Source organism: Protobothrops mucrosquamatus, unplaced genomic scaffold (assembly GCF_001527695.2).
Source record: "Protobothrops mucrosquamatus isolate PMUCROS unplaced genomic scaffold, P.Mucros_1.0 scaffold2731, whole genome shotgun sequence".
Lineage (NCBI taxonomy): Eukaryota > Metazoa > Chordata > Lepidosauria > Squamata > Viperidae > Protobothrops > Protobothrops mucrosquamatus.
In genome coordinates this window covers 1-19395 of record NW_015388773.1, presented here as the reverse complement: position 1 = coordinate 19395, position 19395 = coordinate 1, and the positions used below count along the sequence as shown (strand labels likewise).

Below are 19395 nucleotides of genomic sequence, written 5' to 3'. Positions count from 1 at the left end.
CTACGGGAACCCTCTGTGCTTCAGTTTGAGATGCAGACAGCACAGACCCATCCCCAACAGCCTGTGTGCCTGTCTTCAACAGTGAAGGGAAACACCCTGCAAGTCAAGAAGGCTCCACACACCCATTTGCACTACTCAGGTGACCCTGAGGACACAGGTAATCCTCCAGAATGGTTTCAACGACTCTCTAAAGGAACGCCAATGACCAGCTGTCTGCAAGGAGTATAAATCCTTCCACTCCCCACCATCCAGTCAGAGCTGAAGAAGTTCCTTGGATGAGAAGTGAAACATCTTCAAAGAAAAACAAGAAAGTCCAGTTGCCTCTTGAAAAAAGCATCTTTGGGACAACCACGACCTGGATGGAGTGAGAACCTCCATAGACATGTGGACCGATTCAATTTAATCTGAATAATTAAATAGTTTAAAATTATGTTAAGTTTTGTCATTCACGTTTCGTTTTGTCCCACCTTTAGCATCCTCTAATGATTTTATTTCTATTTCTTTGATATGAGTGCAACTCGTCCCACGGCAAATTGGCTGGGGCGAGCTGGCTGCAGCAAATTGTCGTAGACCCCCTTAGTCGATACCTTATAGATTGCTCTCATTTGGAGTGATCTGAAAACACTCATGGATCTTCTAAGAAATTCAATTAATTCCACATAGAACAGTCTGAAAAATCGCTGCTGAAAAGGAATGGAAGGAAATGGTCCTTAGTGGCGACGTAAGCATCTATTCCACATTATACCTCAATTCAGTGGATTCATCTGATGAACATGAGTCTCTATACATTTGTTCTTTTTCTTGATGACTTAAGATGGGAGAAGCTTCTAGACATAAGTTAGGAGTTTTAGTCAATGAGTAAGCAATGATCCTGCATGGGCTGTATTGGTCAGGTCTACAGAGTAGTCATTTAACAGTGTTGGTCAGGATCCACTCTAGTATGGAGAAAGTCACAGTCTTCCTGAATCATTCCCTTGACTGGTAAAATAAAATATATCCAGATTCTGAATTCTTTGATATATCAGAAGTAAGGCCATAGAATTCTTCAATAGCTTGTGCATCAATTTTCTAAGGGGAGAAAAGAAAAGAGAGAAGCTATCAAAAGTTTCAGGAACTGATATCATGATTTTAGCAATGTGATCTGGCCTAGACAACCAGGTACAAAACAGTTAGCTCTTTCCACAAACTTCGTACTTGCAATACATATACATGTATTTCTCCCTCATGGTTGGAAAAATTGTGAACAGCTGAGCTCTTTGGACTATTCCTGGTCTGAACGTCGGACAACTCAAACTTTATTAAGGTTTGTTTAATCCAAGACTCTTTTGTGTGAATTCAACTGATTCTTAGGGGGAAAAAACAACTTTTGCCTCTTTTTCCCTTCGTAACGGTGGTATCTTGGTATAATGATTCCTGATTCAAAAACATTATGGCGGTCAGTGACATGTGACGAGACATAAAACAACACAAAACATATTTTTGTTTACATAATCCTCAAATTAAGATATTACTCTGACTAAAACAAGGGCAGCTGTAGGACATTTTGCAGCCCTTCTGCATGTGATGTTCAGAGGGTGATCTGATAAATACAAAGCAGACAAAGTCATCATTAAAACTTCCAAGATGGAACTTCGATTAGCAAGCTGGAGTTATAAGACGGAGCTACAAACTGTTGTAAAGGACTAGTGGTATCCACGTGATATGGTCAAAAAAATGCTGTAACAAAACAAATGGTGCACAGGTATGGCTGCAACAACATTACAAATGTCTGCATTGACTGCACCACAGATAGTCTTCGACTTACGACTGTAAACGAGGCTGAAATTACAGTCATAGATTATGCTGGTTATTAAGAGGGTCAATAAATGACCACACCCTATTTTACGTTTTTATGGTGGTCATTAAATGAATCACTGCAGTCATTTGACAAATGCCACCAAAGGTGTTAAGGGAAGACAGTAAATATAAGCAAATCCATGTCCGCCGTGGGTGATCTTTGCTGGAAGCCAAATTAAATGTTCGTTTGCAGCAAAAATGTAAATCATGATCAAGGACGTGGGTTGTTACGAACGGTCGTAAATGTCGGCTAGTTGCCAAGGACCTACACTGTGATTACACAGCCCAGGAGGGGGAGGGGAGTGGCTGTTAGAACTTTGACAACTTAGGTTGTCAGTGGCCATGCGGAGGTAACTTTGAATAGTTGCTAGGCAACTGTTCCTAAATTGAGGACTACCTGTGTTCTAGCTGCCATCTTGATTTTTTTTTTATCAGTCCCTGAAGGCAGTGCTGAAAAAAACATGGAAGACACGGGTCCCTCCAAATCACCGGGGAAAGAGGGATATTACTGTTATCCATTAAGCTGGCTGAGGAATTCTGGGAGTTGGAATCCACACATCTTAAAGTTGACAAGGTAGAGAAAGGCCGCCTTAGATTGGAATAATAAGGATTTTACTTTCAGCAAATGAAATGCTGCAGTGCATAAACAGGCTAAATCAGGGGTAGGCAACCTTGGCTCTTTTATGACTCGTGGACTTCAACTCCCAGAATTCCTGAGCCAGCATGGCTCAGCATGGAAACCTCTCCCTTTCCCCTCAGTATGGCTGGCTCAGGAATTCTGGGAGTTGAAGTCCACGAGTCATAAAAGAGCCAAGGTTGCCTACCCCTGGGCTAAATTAAGGCTCAGTAGGTTTGCTTGAAGTAGTCAATTTACTCACCTCTACAATATCATCATCAAACAATAGCCAGAAGCCATGACTTTTCACAATGGTGATATAGTGTCCACGGTTAGGGCCACTGAAAAGGAAGGAAGGAAGGAAGGAAGGAAGGAAGGAAGGAAGGAAGGAAGGAAGGAAGGAAAAAAAACACCCCACAAATTAAAATATAAAACCAAAATACTGGAGAATTTTCTAAACACAAAAGTAACGAAACAAAATATCCGTGTTGACTTTCCCTTCTCCCTAGAAGCCAAGGGTGACACTGAATCCTGTTCTCGCTCTTTCTTTCACACACAAGTGCGCAGGTCTACAGGGGATGTTCTCCATATGAGCCTCCATGTTCAGTTTGGTACCACCAATGTTCCAATGGCGAGTGGGCCAAAAAGTAAAGACATGGGAGGGAAGGTGTGTGTGTCTACGCGCACATGTACTTCGAGTCAACCTTCATAATACTAAATCCCACCAAACAGCCCCTGAATGTATCAAACAGACACAGGGAGACTAAAGTCTAATTGTCCTAGTGGACAATCACTTAAATATGAGCCAGCCGTGTGCTGCAGCTGCCAAAAAGGCCAACACAGTGCTGGGCTGCATTAACAGAGGGATAGAATCAAGATCACGTGAAGTGTTAATACCACTTTACAATGCCTTGGTAAGGCCACACTTGGAATACTGCATCCAGTTTTGGTCACCACGATGTAAAAAAGATGCTGAGATTCTAGAAAGAGTACAGAGAAGAGCAACAAAGATGATCAGGGGACTGGAGGCTAAAGCATATAAGGAACGGTTGCTGGAATTGGGTATGTCTAGTTCACGGGTCGGCAACCCGCGGCTCCGGAGCCGCATGCGGCTCTTTGAGCCATCACCTGCGGCTCCGGAGCCTCCTCCGCCATTTGCAGAGAGAGAGACAGAGAGGCACTTTCGCTTCCCTTCTCTCTCTCAGGCGGACTTACCTCCTGCAGGGCTCCTGATTGGCCCTGTGCCCGGGTGCCCCACCCCCTGGGAGAAGCGTGGCCAGGGCCTCGTGGCCTTGAAGCCGCCCGGGGAAGCCCCGGGATCCCTGATGGGAGCGGCCCGCTGGAGGCTCCGCTGAACGGGACAGCCCTCCCGCAAGCTGCGGCCCAAGGGAGACCAGCCCCTGCGATCCCCAGCCAGCCCGACCCTTTGGACCCGCTGGCCAGGAAGGCGCGCCGGAGTCCAGGCTGCCGGGAAGGAAGGAGATTCAGCAAAGGTAGGAGAGGAGAGCTGCCTCCTGGGGCCCAGCGCTGGCGGCGGCTTCCTTGCCATCCTCTTCCTCCTCCCCTTCTTCCTCCTGTTGCCCCCAAGGCGGCTCGGGTGGGCGCCGGGGCAAGAGGGTTGCCTGGGAGGAGCAGCCGGGCTGGCGGAGGGGCTAGCGGGCCGCGTGGGCCCAGCCCCCACCGCGGCTCCATCGAATGGGCGGAGGGCGAGGTCGGGCAGCGCGGAGTCATGGCTGAAACGGCGGCAGCGGTTTTCTCGCCCTTCACCTCTCCTTCCTCCTGCTGCCTCCAAGGCGGCTCGGGCGGGCGCCGGGAGGAAGAGGGGTGCCTGGGGGGGAGCAGCCGAGCTGGCGGAGGGGCTAGCGGGCCGCGTGGCCCCAGCCCCCACCGCGGCTTCATTGAATGGGCAAAGGGCGAGGCCAAGCAGCGCGGAGTCGCGGCTGGGACGGCAGCAGCGGTTTTCTCGCCCTTCTCCTCTCCTTCCTCCTGCCGCCTCCAAGGCGGCTCGGGCGGGCGCCGGGAGGAAGAGGGGTGCCTGGGGGGGAGCAGCCGAGCTGGCGGAGGGGCTGGCAGGCCGCGCAGCACCAGCCCCCACCGCGGCTTAATCGGATGGGCGGAGGGCGAGGTAGGAGAGGAGAGCCGCCTCCTGGGGCCTGGCGCTGGTGGCGGCTTCCTTGCCCTTCTCTTCCTCCTCCCCTTTTTCCTCCTGCTGCCACCAAGGCGGCTCAGGCGGGTGCCGGGGCAAGAAGGGTGCCAGGGGGGAGCAGCTGGGCTGGCAGGGGCCGCGCAGCCCCAACCCCCACCACGGCTCCATCAGATGGCGGAGGGCAAGGCCAGGCAGCGCGGAGTCCCGGCTGGGGCAGCGGCTTCCTCGCCCTCCTCCTCTCCTTCCTCCTGGTGCCCCCCAGGCAGCTCGGGCGGGCGCTGCCTCCACCGCGGCTCCATTGATGGGCAGAGGGCAAGGCAGGGCAGCGTAGAGTACCGGCGAGGGCGGCGGTCGGGCCGGGGGCGGCAGCGGGGAACCCCGACGAAGTTGCAGTGCCGCCGCCAACGCTGTCTCCCGTCCTTCTCCCCCTCCCCGCCCGTTCGGCTGAGGACACGGTGGGGGTGGCGGCCGGGCCGGGGGTGGCGGCGGGGAACCCTGACGATGCAGCAATGGCTGCCACCACCGCCACCGCTGCCTCCCATCCTGCTCCCCCTCCCCACCCGAGAAAGAGGAAAGAGAAAGAGGAAAGAAAGACAGAGAGAGAGAGAGAGGAAAGAGAGAAAGAGGAAAGAGAGAGAGAAAGAGGAGAGAGGAAAGAGAAAGAAAGGGAGAGAAAGAGGGAGAGGAAAGAGGGAGAGGAAAGAGAAAGAGGGGGAGAGGAAAGAGAAAAAGAAAGGAAAGAGGGGGAGAGGAAAGAGAAAGAAAGGGAGAGAAAGAGGGAGAGGAGAGAGAGAAAGAGGGGGAGAGGAAAGAGAAAAAGAGAGGAAAGAGGGAAAGAAAGAGAAAAAAGATTGAGGAAAGAGAGGAAAGAGGAGAGAAAGAGAGAGAAAAGAGACAGAGAGGAAAGAGAGAAAGAGAAATAGGAAAGAGAGAGGAAAGAGAGAAAGATGAAAGAGAGAAAGGAAAGAGAGAGAGAAAGTGAGAGGGGGAGAGGAAAGAGAAAAAGAGGAAAGAAAAAAGAGAGGAAAGAGAGAGGAAAGAGAAATAGAGGAAAGAGAGAGACAGAGAGACCCTTTTGACATCTAAAATGAAGGTAACAATGCATATATCCTTTTTTACCTTTATTTTATATATACACACACAAACACATACATACATACATACATATAAATACATAAAAGGTAAAACAGGATATATGCAGTGTTATCTTCATTTTAGATATCAAAAGGGTTTTGCGGCTCCCAGTGTTTTTTTTTCTGTGGGAAACGAGTCCAAGTGGCTCTTTGAGTGTTTTGGGTTGCCTACCCCTGGTCTAGTTTAATGAAGAGAAGGACGAGGGGGGACATGATAGCAGTGTTCCAATATCTCAGGGGCTGCCTCAAAGAAGAGGGAGTCAAGCTGTTCTCCAAAGCGCCTGAAGGCAGGACAAGAAGCAATGGATGGAAACTAATCAAGGAGAGAAGCAACCTAGAACTAAGGAGAAACTTCCTGACAGTTAGAACAATTAACCAGTGGAACAACCTGCCTCCAGAAGCGGTGAATGCTCCAACACTGGAAGTTTTTAAGAAGAGACTGGACAGCCATTTGTCTGAAATGGTATNAAGGCCATAGAATTCTTCAATAGCTTGTGCATCAATTTTCTAAGGGGAGAAAAGAAAAGAGAGAAGCTATCAAAAGTTTCAGGAACTGATATCATGATTTTAGCAATGTGATCTGGCCTAGACAACCAGGTACAAAACAGTTAGCTCTTTCCACAAACTTCGTACTTGCAATACATATACATGTATTTCTCCCTCATGGCTGGAAAAATTGTGAACAGCTGAGCTCTTTGGACTATTCCTGGTCTGAACGTCTGACAACTCAAACTTTATTAAGGTTTGTTTAATCCAAGACTCTTTTGTGTGAATTCAACTGATTCTTAGGGGAAAAAAACAACTTTTGCCTCTTTTTCCCTTCGTAACGGTGGTATCTTGGTATAATGATTCCTGATTCAAAAACATTATGGCGGTCAGTGACATGTGACGAGACATAAAACAACACAAAACATATTTTTGTTTACATAATCCTCAAATTAAGATATTACTCTGACTAAAACAAGGGCAGCTGTAGGACATTTTGCAGCCCTTCTGCATGTGATGTTCAGAGGGTGATCTGATAAATACAAAGCAGACAAAGTCATCATTAAAACTTCCAAGATGGAACTTCGATTAGCAAGCCGGAGTTATAAGACGGAGCTACAAACTGTTGTAAAGGACTAGTGGTATCCACGTGGTATGGTCAAAAAAGTGCTGTAACAAAAAAAATGGTGCCTAGGTATGGCTGCAACAACATTACCAATGTCTGCGTTGACTGCACTACAGATAGTCGTCGACTTACGACTGTAAACGAGGCTGAAATTACAGTCATAGATTATGCTGGTTATTAAGAGGGTCAATAAATGACCACACCCTATTTTACGTTTTTATGGTGGTCATTAAATGAATCACTGCAGTCATTTGACAAATGCCACCAAAGGTGTTAAGGGAAGACAGTAAATATAAGCAAATCCATGTCCGCCGTGGGTGATCTTTGCTGGAAGCCAAATTAAATGTTCGTTTGCAGCAAAAATGTAAATCATGATCAAGGACGTGGGTTGTTACGAACGGTCGTAAATGTCGGCTAGTTGCCAAGGACCTACACTGTGATTACACAGCCCGGGAGGGGGAGGGGAGTGGCTGTTAGAACTTTGACAACTTAGGTTGTCAGTGGCCATGCGGAGGTAACTTTGAATAGTTGCTCGGCAACTATTCCTAAATTGAGGACTACCTGTGTTCTAGCTGCCATCTTGACTTTTTTTTTTATCAGTCCCTGAAGGCAGTGCTGAAAAAAACATGGAAGACACGGGTCGCTCCAAATCACAAGGGAAAGAGGGATATTATTACTGTTATCCATTAAGCTGGCTGAGGAATTCTGGGAGTTGGAATCCACACATCTTAAAGTTGACAAGATAGAGAAAGGCCGCCTTAGATTGGAATAATAAGGATTTTACTTTCAGCAAATGAAATGCTGCAGTGCATAAACAGGCTAAATCAGGGGTAGGCAACCTTGGCTCTTTTATGACTCGTGGACTTCAACTCTCAGAATTCCTGAGCCAGCATGGCTCAGCATGGAAATCTTCCCCTTTCCCCTCAGCATGGCTAGCTCAAGAATTCTGGGAGTTGAAGTCCACGAGTCATAAAAGAGCCAAGGTTGCCTGCCCCTGGGCTAAATTAAGGCTCAGTAGGTTTGCTTAAAGTAGTCAATTTACTCACCTCTACAATATCATCATCAAACAATAGCCAGAAGCCATGACTTTTCACAATGGTGATATAGTGTCCACGGTTAGGGCCACTGAAAAGGAAGGAAGGAAGGAAGGAAGGAAGGAAGGAAGGAAGGAAGGAAGGAAGGAAGGAAGGAAGGAAGGAAGGAAAAAAAACACCCCACAAATTAAAATATAAAACCAAAATACTGGAGAATTTTCTAAACACAAAAGTAACGGAGCAAAATATCCGTGTTGACTTTCCCTTCTCCCTAGAAGCCAAGGGTGACACTGAATCCTGTTCTCGCTCTTTCTTTCACACACAAGTGCGCAGGTCTACAGGTGATGTTCTCCATATGAGTCTCCATGTTCAATTTGGTACCATCAATGTTCCAATGGCAAGTGGGCCAAAAAGTGAAGACATGGGAGGGAAGGTGTGTGTGTCTATGCGCACATGTACTTCGAGTCAACCTTCATAATACTAAATCCCATCAAACAGCCGCTGAATGTATCAGACACAGGGAGACTAAAGTCTAATTGTCCTAGTGGACAATCACTTAAATATGAGCCAGCCGTGTGCTGCAGCTGCCAAAAAGGCCAACACAGTGCTGGGCTGCATTAACAGAGGGATAGAATCAAGATAACGTGAAGTATTAATACCATTTTACAATGCCTTGGTAAGGCCACACTTGAAATACTGCATCCAGTTTTGGTCACCACAATGTAAAAAAGATGTTGAGACTCTAGAAAGAGTACAGAGAAGAGCAACAAAGATGATTAGGGGACTGGAGGCTAAAACATATGAGGAACGGTTGCTGGAATTGGGTATGTCTAGTTTAATGAAGAGAAGGACGAGGGGGGACATGATAGCAGTGTTCCAATATCTCAGGGGCTGCCCCACGAAGGAGAGGGAGTCAAGCTATTCTCCAAAGCACCTGAAGGCAGGACAAAAAGCAACAGATGGAAACTAATCAAGGAGAGAAGCAACCTAGAACTAAGGAGAAACTTCCTGACAGTTAGAACAATTAACCAGTGGAACAACCTCCCTCCAGAAGCGGTGAATGCTCCAGCACTGGAAGTTTTTAAGAAGAGACTGGACAGCCATTTGTCCGAAATGGTGTAGGGTTTTCTGCCTGAGTAAGGGGTTGGACTAGATGACCTCCAAGGCACCTTCCAACTTTATCATTATCATCATCATCATCATCATTATTATTATTATTATTGTTGTTGTTGTTATTATTATTATTATTATTATTATTATTATTATTATTAGAGACTGGACAGCCATTTGTCCGAAATGGTGTAGGTTTCCTGCCTGAGCAGGGGGTTGAACTCAATGACCTCCAAGGTCCCTTCCAACTTTTTTTATTATTATTATTATTATTATTATTATTATTATTATTATTATTATTATTATCATCATCATCATCATCATCATCATCATCATCATCATCATCATCAATCATCATCATCATCATCATCATCATCATCATCATCATCATCATCATCATCATCATTATTATTATTATTATTATTATTATTATTATTATTATTATTATTATTATAATTATAATAGTAGGGCTCTTCTGCAAGGATCAACATTTTTCAAGGGACCGGAAAAAGCACCAGCACAGTTTCAGGATTGCTTGACCAGGCTGAGCTGAGTAAGGAGAGGGGGGCAGTCCAGACTCAGTTACGGTACAGAAAAATAAAACAAAAACAAATGGCTCTTTAAACATCACATCTAACATCTAGTCTCCAGTGTACAGGAATGTTTTTATACAGCACGCTCAGCTGCCCTTTTTAAAACAGTGCACATAGCCAAAGCTGTGAGGCCAGCTTCCTCCCAGCCACCCTACTGGGTTAAGCAACCCTTTGCAGACAGATTCAGTTGTTTATTATTCTTGTTTTCTAGCCAGAGCTGGCTCCAATTTTTGCAGTTGGCACTGAACAGGCCTTTCCCCCCCGGAGAATCTATCTTCTTGCCCTCGTAGCTGTTCCCCATCATTAGTTGGTGTCTCTTGTGCTTCAAAGCCCCAGAGTTCTTTACGCGGGCGGTATAGATTGTACAATAAATAAATAAAACAAATATATTCCTCACGTTCTCATTATTTCTATCCACTCTTTGCTTACACACACCCCCCGGGACTGCCTGAGGGAAAGAGGTTTCAAAAAAAAATATGCAAGGTTTTCTCCCAGAGCTGATTCGCCATGTCATGCTGCTTGGCCATAAGAGTTTCTGACCTTTTAAAACAGTGGTTCTCAACCTTTTTAATGCCGCGACCCCAACCGGTCGTAAGTCGAGGACTAAACCGGTCGTAAGTCAAGGACTACCCAACCGGTCGTAAGTCGAGGACTTTCCCTGCCCGGGAGCGCTGCACATGCGAGGTTCCGCCCCCTGCGCCGGCCGAGGCGTAGCTAGTAAGCGGCAGAGACGGAGCAGGCCGACCACCAGCTGGCCCAGCCCAAGGGAGGTAAGGCACCCGCCGGAAAAGGGGGAAAAAATGGCGGACAAAAAAAATGGCAGACAGCCTTGCTTGGCGACCCCCGTGAAATGGTCTATCGACCCCAAATGGGGTCCTGACCCACAGGTTGAGAACCACTGTTTTAAAAAGACCATTTAAAATGGGGGGGGGACTGCTCTTCACTGAAACATGACATTTGAATCTTTATTTCTGTGGGGGACTGAACCATCTCTTTGCATTAAGTAGTTATTTGGACTGACAGGACCAGTGACGTGAGACAGATGGAGGGACAGAGCTTCACATGCTGGTCCTGTGACTATTTATCCCCTGACTTATTGTTGGTGAAATAAATCTCTGGATTTAACCACACAGGAAGTGTCCTTTTTTTTGGCTTCCCTCCCATAGTTGAGACAGCAGTGAGTTTTCTCTGTGTTCAGGGATCTCTTCATAAACCTAGCTTAGACTCTGAATACAACGAACACCGGCCACAATTGAATGGTAAGTAAGCTTATCTGTATCCAGATCAATTATTAGCGTAAGCATTTTATTTTAGTTTTAATGGGATGTTCTGCGACTTCGTTACTCATTCATCTTTCAGCCCCCAGCTTGCACACAGGACCATATTTTTTAACAAGGGCTCTTAATGAATTCAAATCTCCGCCATCTTATTCCCGGCATTAAAGACACCAACATTTACGAGTCGGTATCTCACGCTTTGGATACCGACTCGTAATGTTGGTGTCTTTAATGCCGGGAATAAGATGGCGGAGATTTGAATTCATTAAGAGCCCTTGTTGGCCTCTAATTTGCCGAACTCTTGAGCCCCTGAGCCCCACACCAGCCAACGGAGAAAAAAAAAGTGTGTGACCTGCAGAAAAATCAGGCATTTTGGATTGAAAATCAGAACTGTGCCTACATTAACTGCTCGGAAATAGCTATTTTCCTGTTTGTCAGGATGAGACCAGAAAATCTAGTCCAATGTTTTGCACTTAAGCAATCAGTCATCAGTTGTCTGAAGAAGTCTTAAAAGCAAAGCACAAAATGAGTGTGTCTTTCCTCAGCTATTTGTCTCCAGCACAGACAAAATATCCCTTCCCTTCCTTCTCACTGTACTCCTTTAAAAGATAAGATAGCATTGATGTAGAAAACATCTCCCTGACAGCTGTTATCAGCTAAGCTGTGTTCCTGCACTGGGTAGAAGGCACCATTTGATGCTTTCACGATGGGACAGATTGTCTAATTTTGGGGAATGTGCAAAAGGGATCAGTTAGTCTTTTAAGTTAGCTCATTTCCACTCCTGAATATTTTATAACTACATGGGAGTAACGCTGAGGTTACTACACAAGCTATGTTTAGTGTGACCTTGTGTTTATGCAAAGAAACGAAATCTGGCAGCCAGATTCTCCTCATACACAAATATGGTGTGCAACTGCTAGAGCAGGGGTAGGCAACCTTGGCTCTTTTATGACTCGTGGACTTCAACTCCCAGAATTCCTGAGCCAGCCATGCTGAGGGGAAAGGGAGAGGTTTCCAAGCTGAGCCATGCTGGCTCAGGAATTCTGGGAGCTGAAGTCCACAAGTCATGAAGGGGCCATAGTTCCCTCATGCTGGCTCAGGAATTCTGGGAGTTGAAGTCCACGAGTCATAAAAGAGCCAAGGTTGCCTTCCCCTGTGCTAGGGGATGCACAAAATTGGTGCCCCTTCTATACAAAAATGAAGGAACAGAACAGTGACACATGTGGGAATTGTATACCAACGGAATATGGAAAAGGAACCTTCTCATTCCTTTTATTCCCACTAAGATGCAGATGGGATTTTTTTTAAAAAAGATTAATATACCTCTTCCTTCTAAAAATCTGAGCAGGCTAATTCCCTTTTCTTTCTCTCTTTCTACACAACCAAGCTATCTCCTTGAATGAATGAATGAATGAATGAATGAATATTACAAACTCCCAAAGGCCTACAGGACCATCGAAAGAGCCCTGGTGGGCGCAGTGCTTAGAATGCAATATTGCAGGCTAACTCTGCTGATTGCCAGCAGTTCGATTCTGAACGGCTCAAGGCTGACTCAGCTTTCCATCCTTCCGAGGTCGATAAAATGAGGACCCAGGTTGTTGGGGTCAATAGACTGACTCTGTAAACCACTTAGAGAGGGATGTAAAGCACCGTGACGCGGTAGATAAGCGCTCTTGCTATTTTAACTTTATAAGCTTGCCTACTTTTGAATGCCTCAGCTATCCCCGGATAGATAAAAAAAATCTTCGGTGCAAGAGAAGGGAACCTTATTTTGGCTTCCGGATTGAAAAGCTGGGTAAAACTCATATTCCTTACAAAAGGTTTATTTCCTGGCAGAACACAGAGTGCAACTTACCTGCCACAGTGAACGACAACAGCCACCAAGTCATACATACGGTCCAGGTTGATGGCCTCCCCCGATGTGTTGAAGAGTCGCAGCTCCAGGGGGAACACCACTCGGTAAGAGAGCTTTGTGTATCGGTGTAGCTGCTCCATGTACTTGAACCGCTTCAGGTGCAAGGCGAGGATCATCGGCAGCTTCTTAACTCTCATCCTACAAAGCCGAAAGAGGAATGCGGAATGAAGGTTGACTCCCTCTAATCTGCTTTCCCCTAACTCAGTGGTTCTCAACCTTTTTAATGCCGCGACCCCAACTGGTCGTAAGTTGAGGACTAAACCGGTCGTAAGTCGAGGACTAAACCGGTCATAAGTCGAGGACTAAACCGGTCATAAGTCGAGGACTGCCCAACCGGTCGTAAGTCGAGGACTTTCCCTGCCCGGGAGCACCGCACATGCGTGGTTCCGCCCCCTGCGCCGGCCGAGGCGTAGCTGGCAAGCGGCAGAGACGGAGCAAGCCGACCACCAGCTGGCCCAGCCCAAGGGAGGTAAGGCACCCGCTGGAAAAGGGGGAAAAAATGGCGGACAAAAAAAATGGCGCACAAAAAAAATGGCGGACAGCCTTGCTTGGCGACCCCCGTGAAATGGTCGATCGACCCCAAATGGGGTCCCGACCCACAGGTTGAGAACCACTGCCCTAACTGGAGACCTTCTGGGTGTTTTGGGACGCTCATAACCATGAGGCACCTTGGGCATAGTGGTTAGGAATTTTGGATGTTGTAATTCCAATATATCTGGAGGGCATCAGTTTTGAGAAAGCTGCAGAGACAGCATTTTATCTACTAGTGGGCTAGGGCAGGGGTAGGCAACCTTGGCTCTTTTATGACTCGTGGACTTCAACTCCCAGAATTCCTGAGCCAGCATGGCTCAGCTTGGAAACCTCTCCCTTTCCCCTCAGCATGGCTGGCTCAGGAATTCTGGGAATTGAAGTCCACGAGTCATAAAAGAGCCAAGGTTGCCTACCCCTGGGCTAGGGGAATAATTTACTTTTATCTGACATTAAAGTTATACTTCAAACCTGTGTCTTTTCTCTTCATCTCCATAATAATTAGCACTTTTTTTTTAAAAAAAAGTAGTTTGTTCAAAAGAAAACTTCACACTTCCTTTAAAACAAAATCTACAGCTGTCCAAAATAAAATAGTTTATCTCCTCTCCTCACCCCCTCCTCCAAAGCACCACAGTTAGAGATGAATCAATTTGAACATTCAAGAAAACTTGAACTGGAAATGCAGGCTGGACATATCATTTGACTTCTCTGTCATGGTAATGTTGTTGTTTTTTCTCTTCAGGAAGTATGTCTGATTTAATGGCTCCACCATCTCATTCTCCTGCGTGTGGAGAACCAAATTTTGAGAGCTACTTGGAAGGAGAACCGTGTTAGGCTGCTATTACCACCAAGGAAAAGAACGAAACATTTGTGTTTTTGTTCCTCCTACAATCTTCCATGAACGGCTGTCATATCGTATTGGACAACTTGACTAGTCAATTGACTATCAACAAACAATGAGATCAACTTCACTAAAGGAGAATTAAAAAGAAGTAAGATGAGATACAGTAAGGTAAGATAAATGAAAAGATAAAAGTGAGGTAAAATTGCTGCCTGGAGAATTCTTAAAGTCCACATATCTGAGGTTGAGAAACACAGGTTTAGATAATGCATAACGTTTACAGGTTCCCTTAATGACCTCTATAAAACACGTTCTCAGCTGAACAATAAATTTAGCCATTCTAATGACCATACATGTCTTTGTGTCCTGAGGAAAATAAAATTGTTTTTTATTGCAGCCAACAGACCAGTAAATACATCAATGGAAGTTCTGAATGACTAACACAAACAGTTTCCATTCTGGATGCCTATGAATTTGGTTAGGAAGCACATCCTAATGAACAGGTCTACAATCTTAAGTAACAGACCTACAGATTCAGGATCCAGAAGACAACAGGGAATTCGGGGGCGAAAAGAAGCTGGATTTAGAAGTTGTATAGTAAGGAATTCTGGACAAATATAGGCAGAAACAAATAAAACTTTATGTAAACAGATACTTTAACAAAACAGGCAGAACCAAGCTTTATCTGTGATGCTGTGGTGGCTCAGTGGTTAGAATGCAGCATTAGGAAGCAGACTTTGCCCACTGTCAGCAGTTCGATCCTGACCAGCTCAAGGTTTACTCAGCCTTCCATCCTTCTGAGGTCGGTAAAATGAGGACCCAGATAGTTGGGGGCAATAGGCTGACTCTGTAAACCGCTTAAAGAGGGCTATGAAGCGGTATATAAGTCTAAGTGCTATTGCTATTATCTGAAATGTTATTCCAACTTATGTTGAGGAAACCACAGTAAAAATACTGGGTCTTCAGCAAGGACCTAAAGCCAAAAAGATTTCAATTTGCTTTAATTGCTGCTTGAAAATCAACTGAAGCTGCATGGTGATGAGGCAACCCTCTTTCACATACAATTTCTTTTTTTTTAATATGTTTTATTGTTTTTTTTACATATCACCATCAATATTTGGTAAACAGTGTGTTGTCTGGGTTTGTATTTACAAATAATCAATAACAGTTAGTTTCTATAGTTCCATATTCCACATAGTAGCTTTCCTTCCAATAATATTCTCTTTTATCAACCTTAAATTAGCACATTTCTTGATAATTTTAGAAGATAACAATTAAATATCCACGAATAACCTACACCTCATTATTGAGCTTCTTTTTCTAATTCATCATCTAGATCATCTTATCATGGATCTTGTTTTTAAAGTTCTCATTTAAATTTATTTTCCCCACAATATTCAAAAGAAAACATTTTTACCTGTTAAAATTTTCTTAAGAGTTAATTACACTTATATATTGAAATCTTTTCCCTCATATAAACCATCCCAACACTTAGATTTTTCATATCTTGAAACAGAGAGAACCAAAGAGAAAAATAATATACTGTCAAAAAAACAAGCAAACGTATCTCTCTTAAGCTAGAATACATTTATAGTCGTGGCCAAAATTGTGGAAACCTTTTGGGAAAAGTGTATTTTTGAGGTTTGATGGCTAATGACACCACTTTTTTTGGGGAGTAGTACCATAAAATTATATATCAATGGAAAGATAATTTAATCAAGAATGTAATGCAACATAGTTTGTTCAATTATCTGTACTGCATTCTATGAAAAGCTATAGCCCAGTGGTTCTCAACCTTTTTAATGCCGCGACCCCCAACCGGTCGTAAGTCGAGGACTACCCAACCGGTCGTAAGTCGAGGACTTTCCCTGCCCGGGAGCGCCACGCATGCGTGGTTCCGCCCCCTGCGCCGGCCGAGGCGTAGCTGGCAAGCAGCAGAGACGGAGCAGGCCGACCACCAGCTGGCCCAGCCCAAGGGAGGTAAGGCACCCGCCGGAAAAGGGGAAAAAAATGGCGGACAGCCTTGCTTGGCGATCCCCGTGAAATGGTTGATCGACCCCAAATGGGGTCGCGACCCATAGGTTGAGAACCGCTGCTATAGCCAAATAACCAGAAAAAGGAAACAAAACTCGCTTAGGTTGATATCAGATAGCTTTCTTTCATCTGATTGTAGCCAATGAGCATGAGTGTTTAGAGAGCCAATCGGGTGTCCTCTTGTTCTGGCAATGAGCCAATCAGATCACAGTAGGATTCAGTTATCGATGTCACGTATTGAAGCTGAGAGGAGGACATGTGTCAGTGTGTTATGTGATCGCTATCAAGTTGGTTGGGGGTTTTTTTGTGTTCTTTCATTTAGTGAGCTTGTAAAACGTAATAAAATTAAAGTAATGGTGCAAAGAGTTGACTGGTTGCCCAGAAAGCGATGTAAAATAGTATTATTAAGTGAACAAGGCTACAGTTATAAAGAAAATAGAAGAAAAATGGGTGGAAACTTAACTAAAGGTGGCATTTCTACTGTACACTTTTCCCAAAAGGTTTCCACAATTTTGGCCACTGCTATATAATCAACGTTTCATTCTTTTTAAGCATATTCACATACCGTTTCTGAGCCTCCTGTTTGCTGCAGCAGGTCTCACAGTAGTATTTCTGTTCGCTACACAACGTTTCGGTATTGCTGAAGTCTCTGAAAAGTAATAGAGGTATCAATTTTTAGATGGCTGTGAATGGTTTATTACGCCTGGCTTCATGGCAGCTTCACGCCAGTTGTTGAGTAGGGAAATTATCTTGAGGCAATCGTAGGCACAAACAGGATGCTTTTATACAAATGAAGTGCGCGGGTAGTAGAACTCTCTCCTTCCTACATACAGATTCATTTATTTGACAAATACAGATGGCTACCCAATTTAGCACAGCCAGCAAGGCATGAAACAGAAACATGCACGTAAAAACAGTAAAAAGCCATAATAAAAGATTCCAGATAAAAATTATTAGCATTTTCCCAAGACTGTCAAACTGTAAAAAACTAGATGATGACATTGGAAAAATGACAGCCCAACATTACAAAAGTATGGAGTCCGGGATCAGAAAAACATTTCGTGGTTGAGGACCCCCTGTACGGTATTTAATTCAACGGTGTATAATGGATAATTAAATGCTATGATAAATCCAGTTTCTAAAGCTTGGGAACAAATACTTTACATTATTTAATAGAAGGCTTTTGGTCTGACAAATAATGGATGACTTTCCTAGTTGGGCTTCTTTTTGTGTTTGAGTTATTCCCATCTGTTTGATTCTGACTAGTCCTATTACAATAGACGGGACTTCTCTGAAGCAAATAACAGAGGCATTCAAAAACGTATAATCTTTTGCCAAATATTCTGTTACACCATGTATTCTCTGACTTAAAACATAGAATAGAGTTGGAAGGGAACTTGGAGGTCTTCTAGTCCAACCCCCTCCTCAAGCAGGACACCCTATACCATTTCAAACAAGTGACCGGCCAATCTTTTCTTAAAAGCCTCCAGTGATGGAGCACCCACAACTTCTGAGGGCAAGCTGTTCCACTGGTTGATTGCTCTTACCACTAGGAAATTTCTCCTTAGTTCTGGGTTGCTTCTCTCCTTGGTTAGTTTCCACCCATTGTTTCTTGTCTTGCCTTCTGGTGCCTTGGATAATAGTTTGACCCCCTCATCTTTGTAGGAGCCCCTCAAATATTGGAACATTGCTATGATGTCATCCCTTCTTGCCAGTCCTGCTTTTCATTAGATTGGACATACCCAATCCCTGTAACCGTTCTTCGTGCGTTTTAGCCTCCAGCCCCCTAATCATTCTTGTTGCTCTTCTCTGCACTCTTTCCAGAATCTCAACATCTTTTTTATAGCGTGGCGACCAGAACTGGATGCAGTACTCCAAGTCTGGTCTTACTAAGGCTTTGCAAAGCGGTATTAGAACTTCATGTGCTCTTGATTCTATCCCTCTATTAATGCAAACTAAGATTGCATTGGCTGTTTTGGCCGCTGCCCTACACTGTTGTCTCATATTTAAGTGATTATCCATTCACTTAACTTCCTGCCTGCCAAGAGAAGCTTCAGTGATACTTCTTTATTTGACTTATGCTACATCAGTGGTGGCGAACGTATGGCACGGGTGCCAGAGGCGGCACTCAGAGCCCTCTCTGTGGGCACGAGCGCCATCGCCCCAGTCCTAGGCCTTCAGCTGGGTTTTATAAAACCTTTTCGCTTTAGGCCTCCGCCGCTGTGTACAAAAAAAAAAAAAAAAGGTTCCATCAATCAATTTCAACTTCTCGCGGGAAAAAAAAGATCTTGCAAAGTTGAAATTGATTGATTAAACTTTTTAGTCCCACCCAGTCTGCCGTTACCACCGCAGCCACGCCCACCCAGTGGGCCACACCCAGCCAATGGGCCAGACCCACCCGGCACCCGACAATGCATAAGTGGGTTTTGGGTTGCAGTTTGGGCACTCGGTCTCTAAAAGGTTCGCCAGCACTGTGCTACATCATTCTGAAACACCTATAGAATTTTTTTCTTTTCACATCCCACTAAAATTTAATAACCATAAAGCAGAAATGATGCTGGTCATTGTGAAAATGTATTTACCTTAAACAGTGAGTTATGGATGTATTCTGTTCTACATCAACAGAGAGATCAAGAAAATCTTCATCTTTGCTGCTAACCTGCCACAAAAACAAGATTTTAACAGCATTTTAAAGCATTGCAACATATTAATTTAAGGCTAGATACCCTATAATAATGATTCTCATCCTGTCAATACATCAGGAAGGTCTCACTGGATCTTACCGAATCACGGAGGCACAGGGGCAGCCAATTTCCCCAACGCAAAATATTACCAAATGAATTTCTAAATTCACAGATTGGGTAACATCTAATCATGGTTCAGATTTTGCTAACTATGATTACATGTGTATGCAACATAACTCCAAGGCAGAATTTTATTTTGTATTTTTATTGTTAGTTGTGAAAACTGGCCGGGTAGCTTTGGGTCTCTCAGCCCAACCCATCTCCCAGGATTGTTTCTGTGGGGAAAATAAGCAGAGGAAATGTGATTATTAAGAATGTTTGCCACCTTGTTCTATTTAAAAAAAAGTTGGGATAAAAATCATCATCATCCATAGAACTTCATGACCACCTTGTCTTGGAAAAAATAAAGGACACACCTGAAAAGGGGACAGATCTGAAAGATATTCATAAGAATTTTTTTAAAAAGATTATTTTTTT

At 44.5% G+C, this 19395-nt stretch overlaps 1 protein-coding gene across 1 annotated transcript; it reads right to left on the bottom strand.

Annotated features, from left to right (window-relative positions):
• Positions 1 to 515: 515 nt before the first annotated feature.
• Positions 516 to 18833, bottom strand: LOC107296279 (ubiquitin carboxyl-terminal hydrolase 46; the record flags this gene model as incomplete). Its single annotated transcript, XM_015825625.1, has 5 exons — positions 516 to 1068; positions 7889 to 7967; positions 12712 to 12909; positions 16740 to 16823; positions 18757 to 18833. Coding segments are annotated over 5 exons (540 nt in total), but the record flags the coding sequence as incomplete, so codon positions are not given.
• Positions 18834 to 19395: the final 562 nt, after the last annotated feature.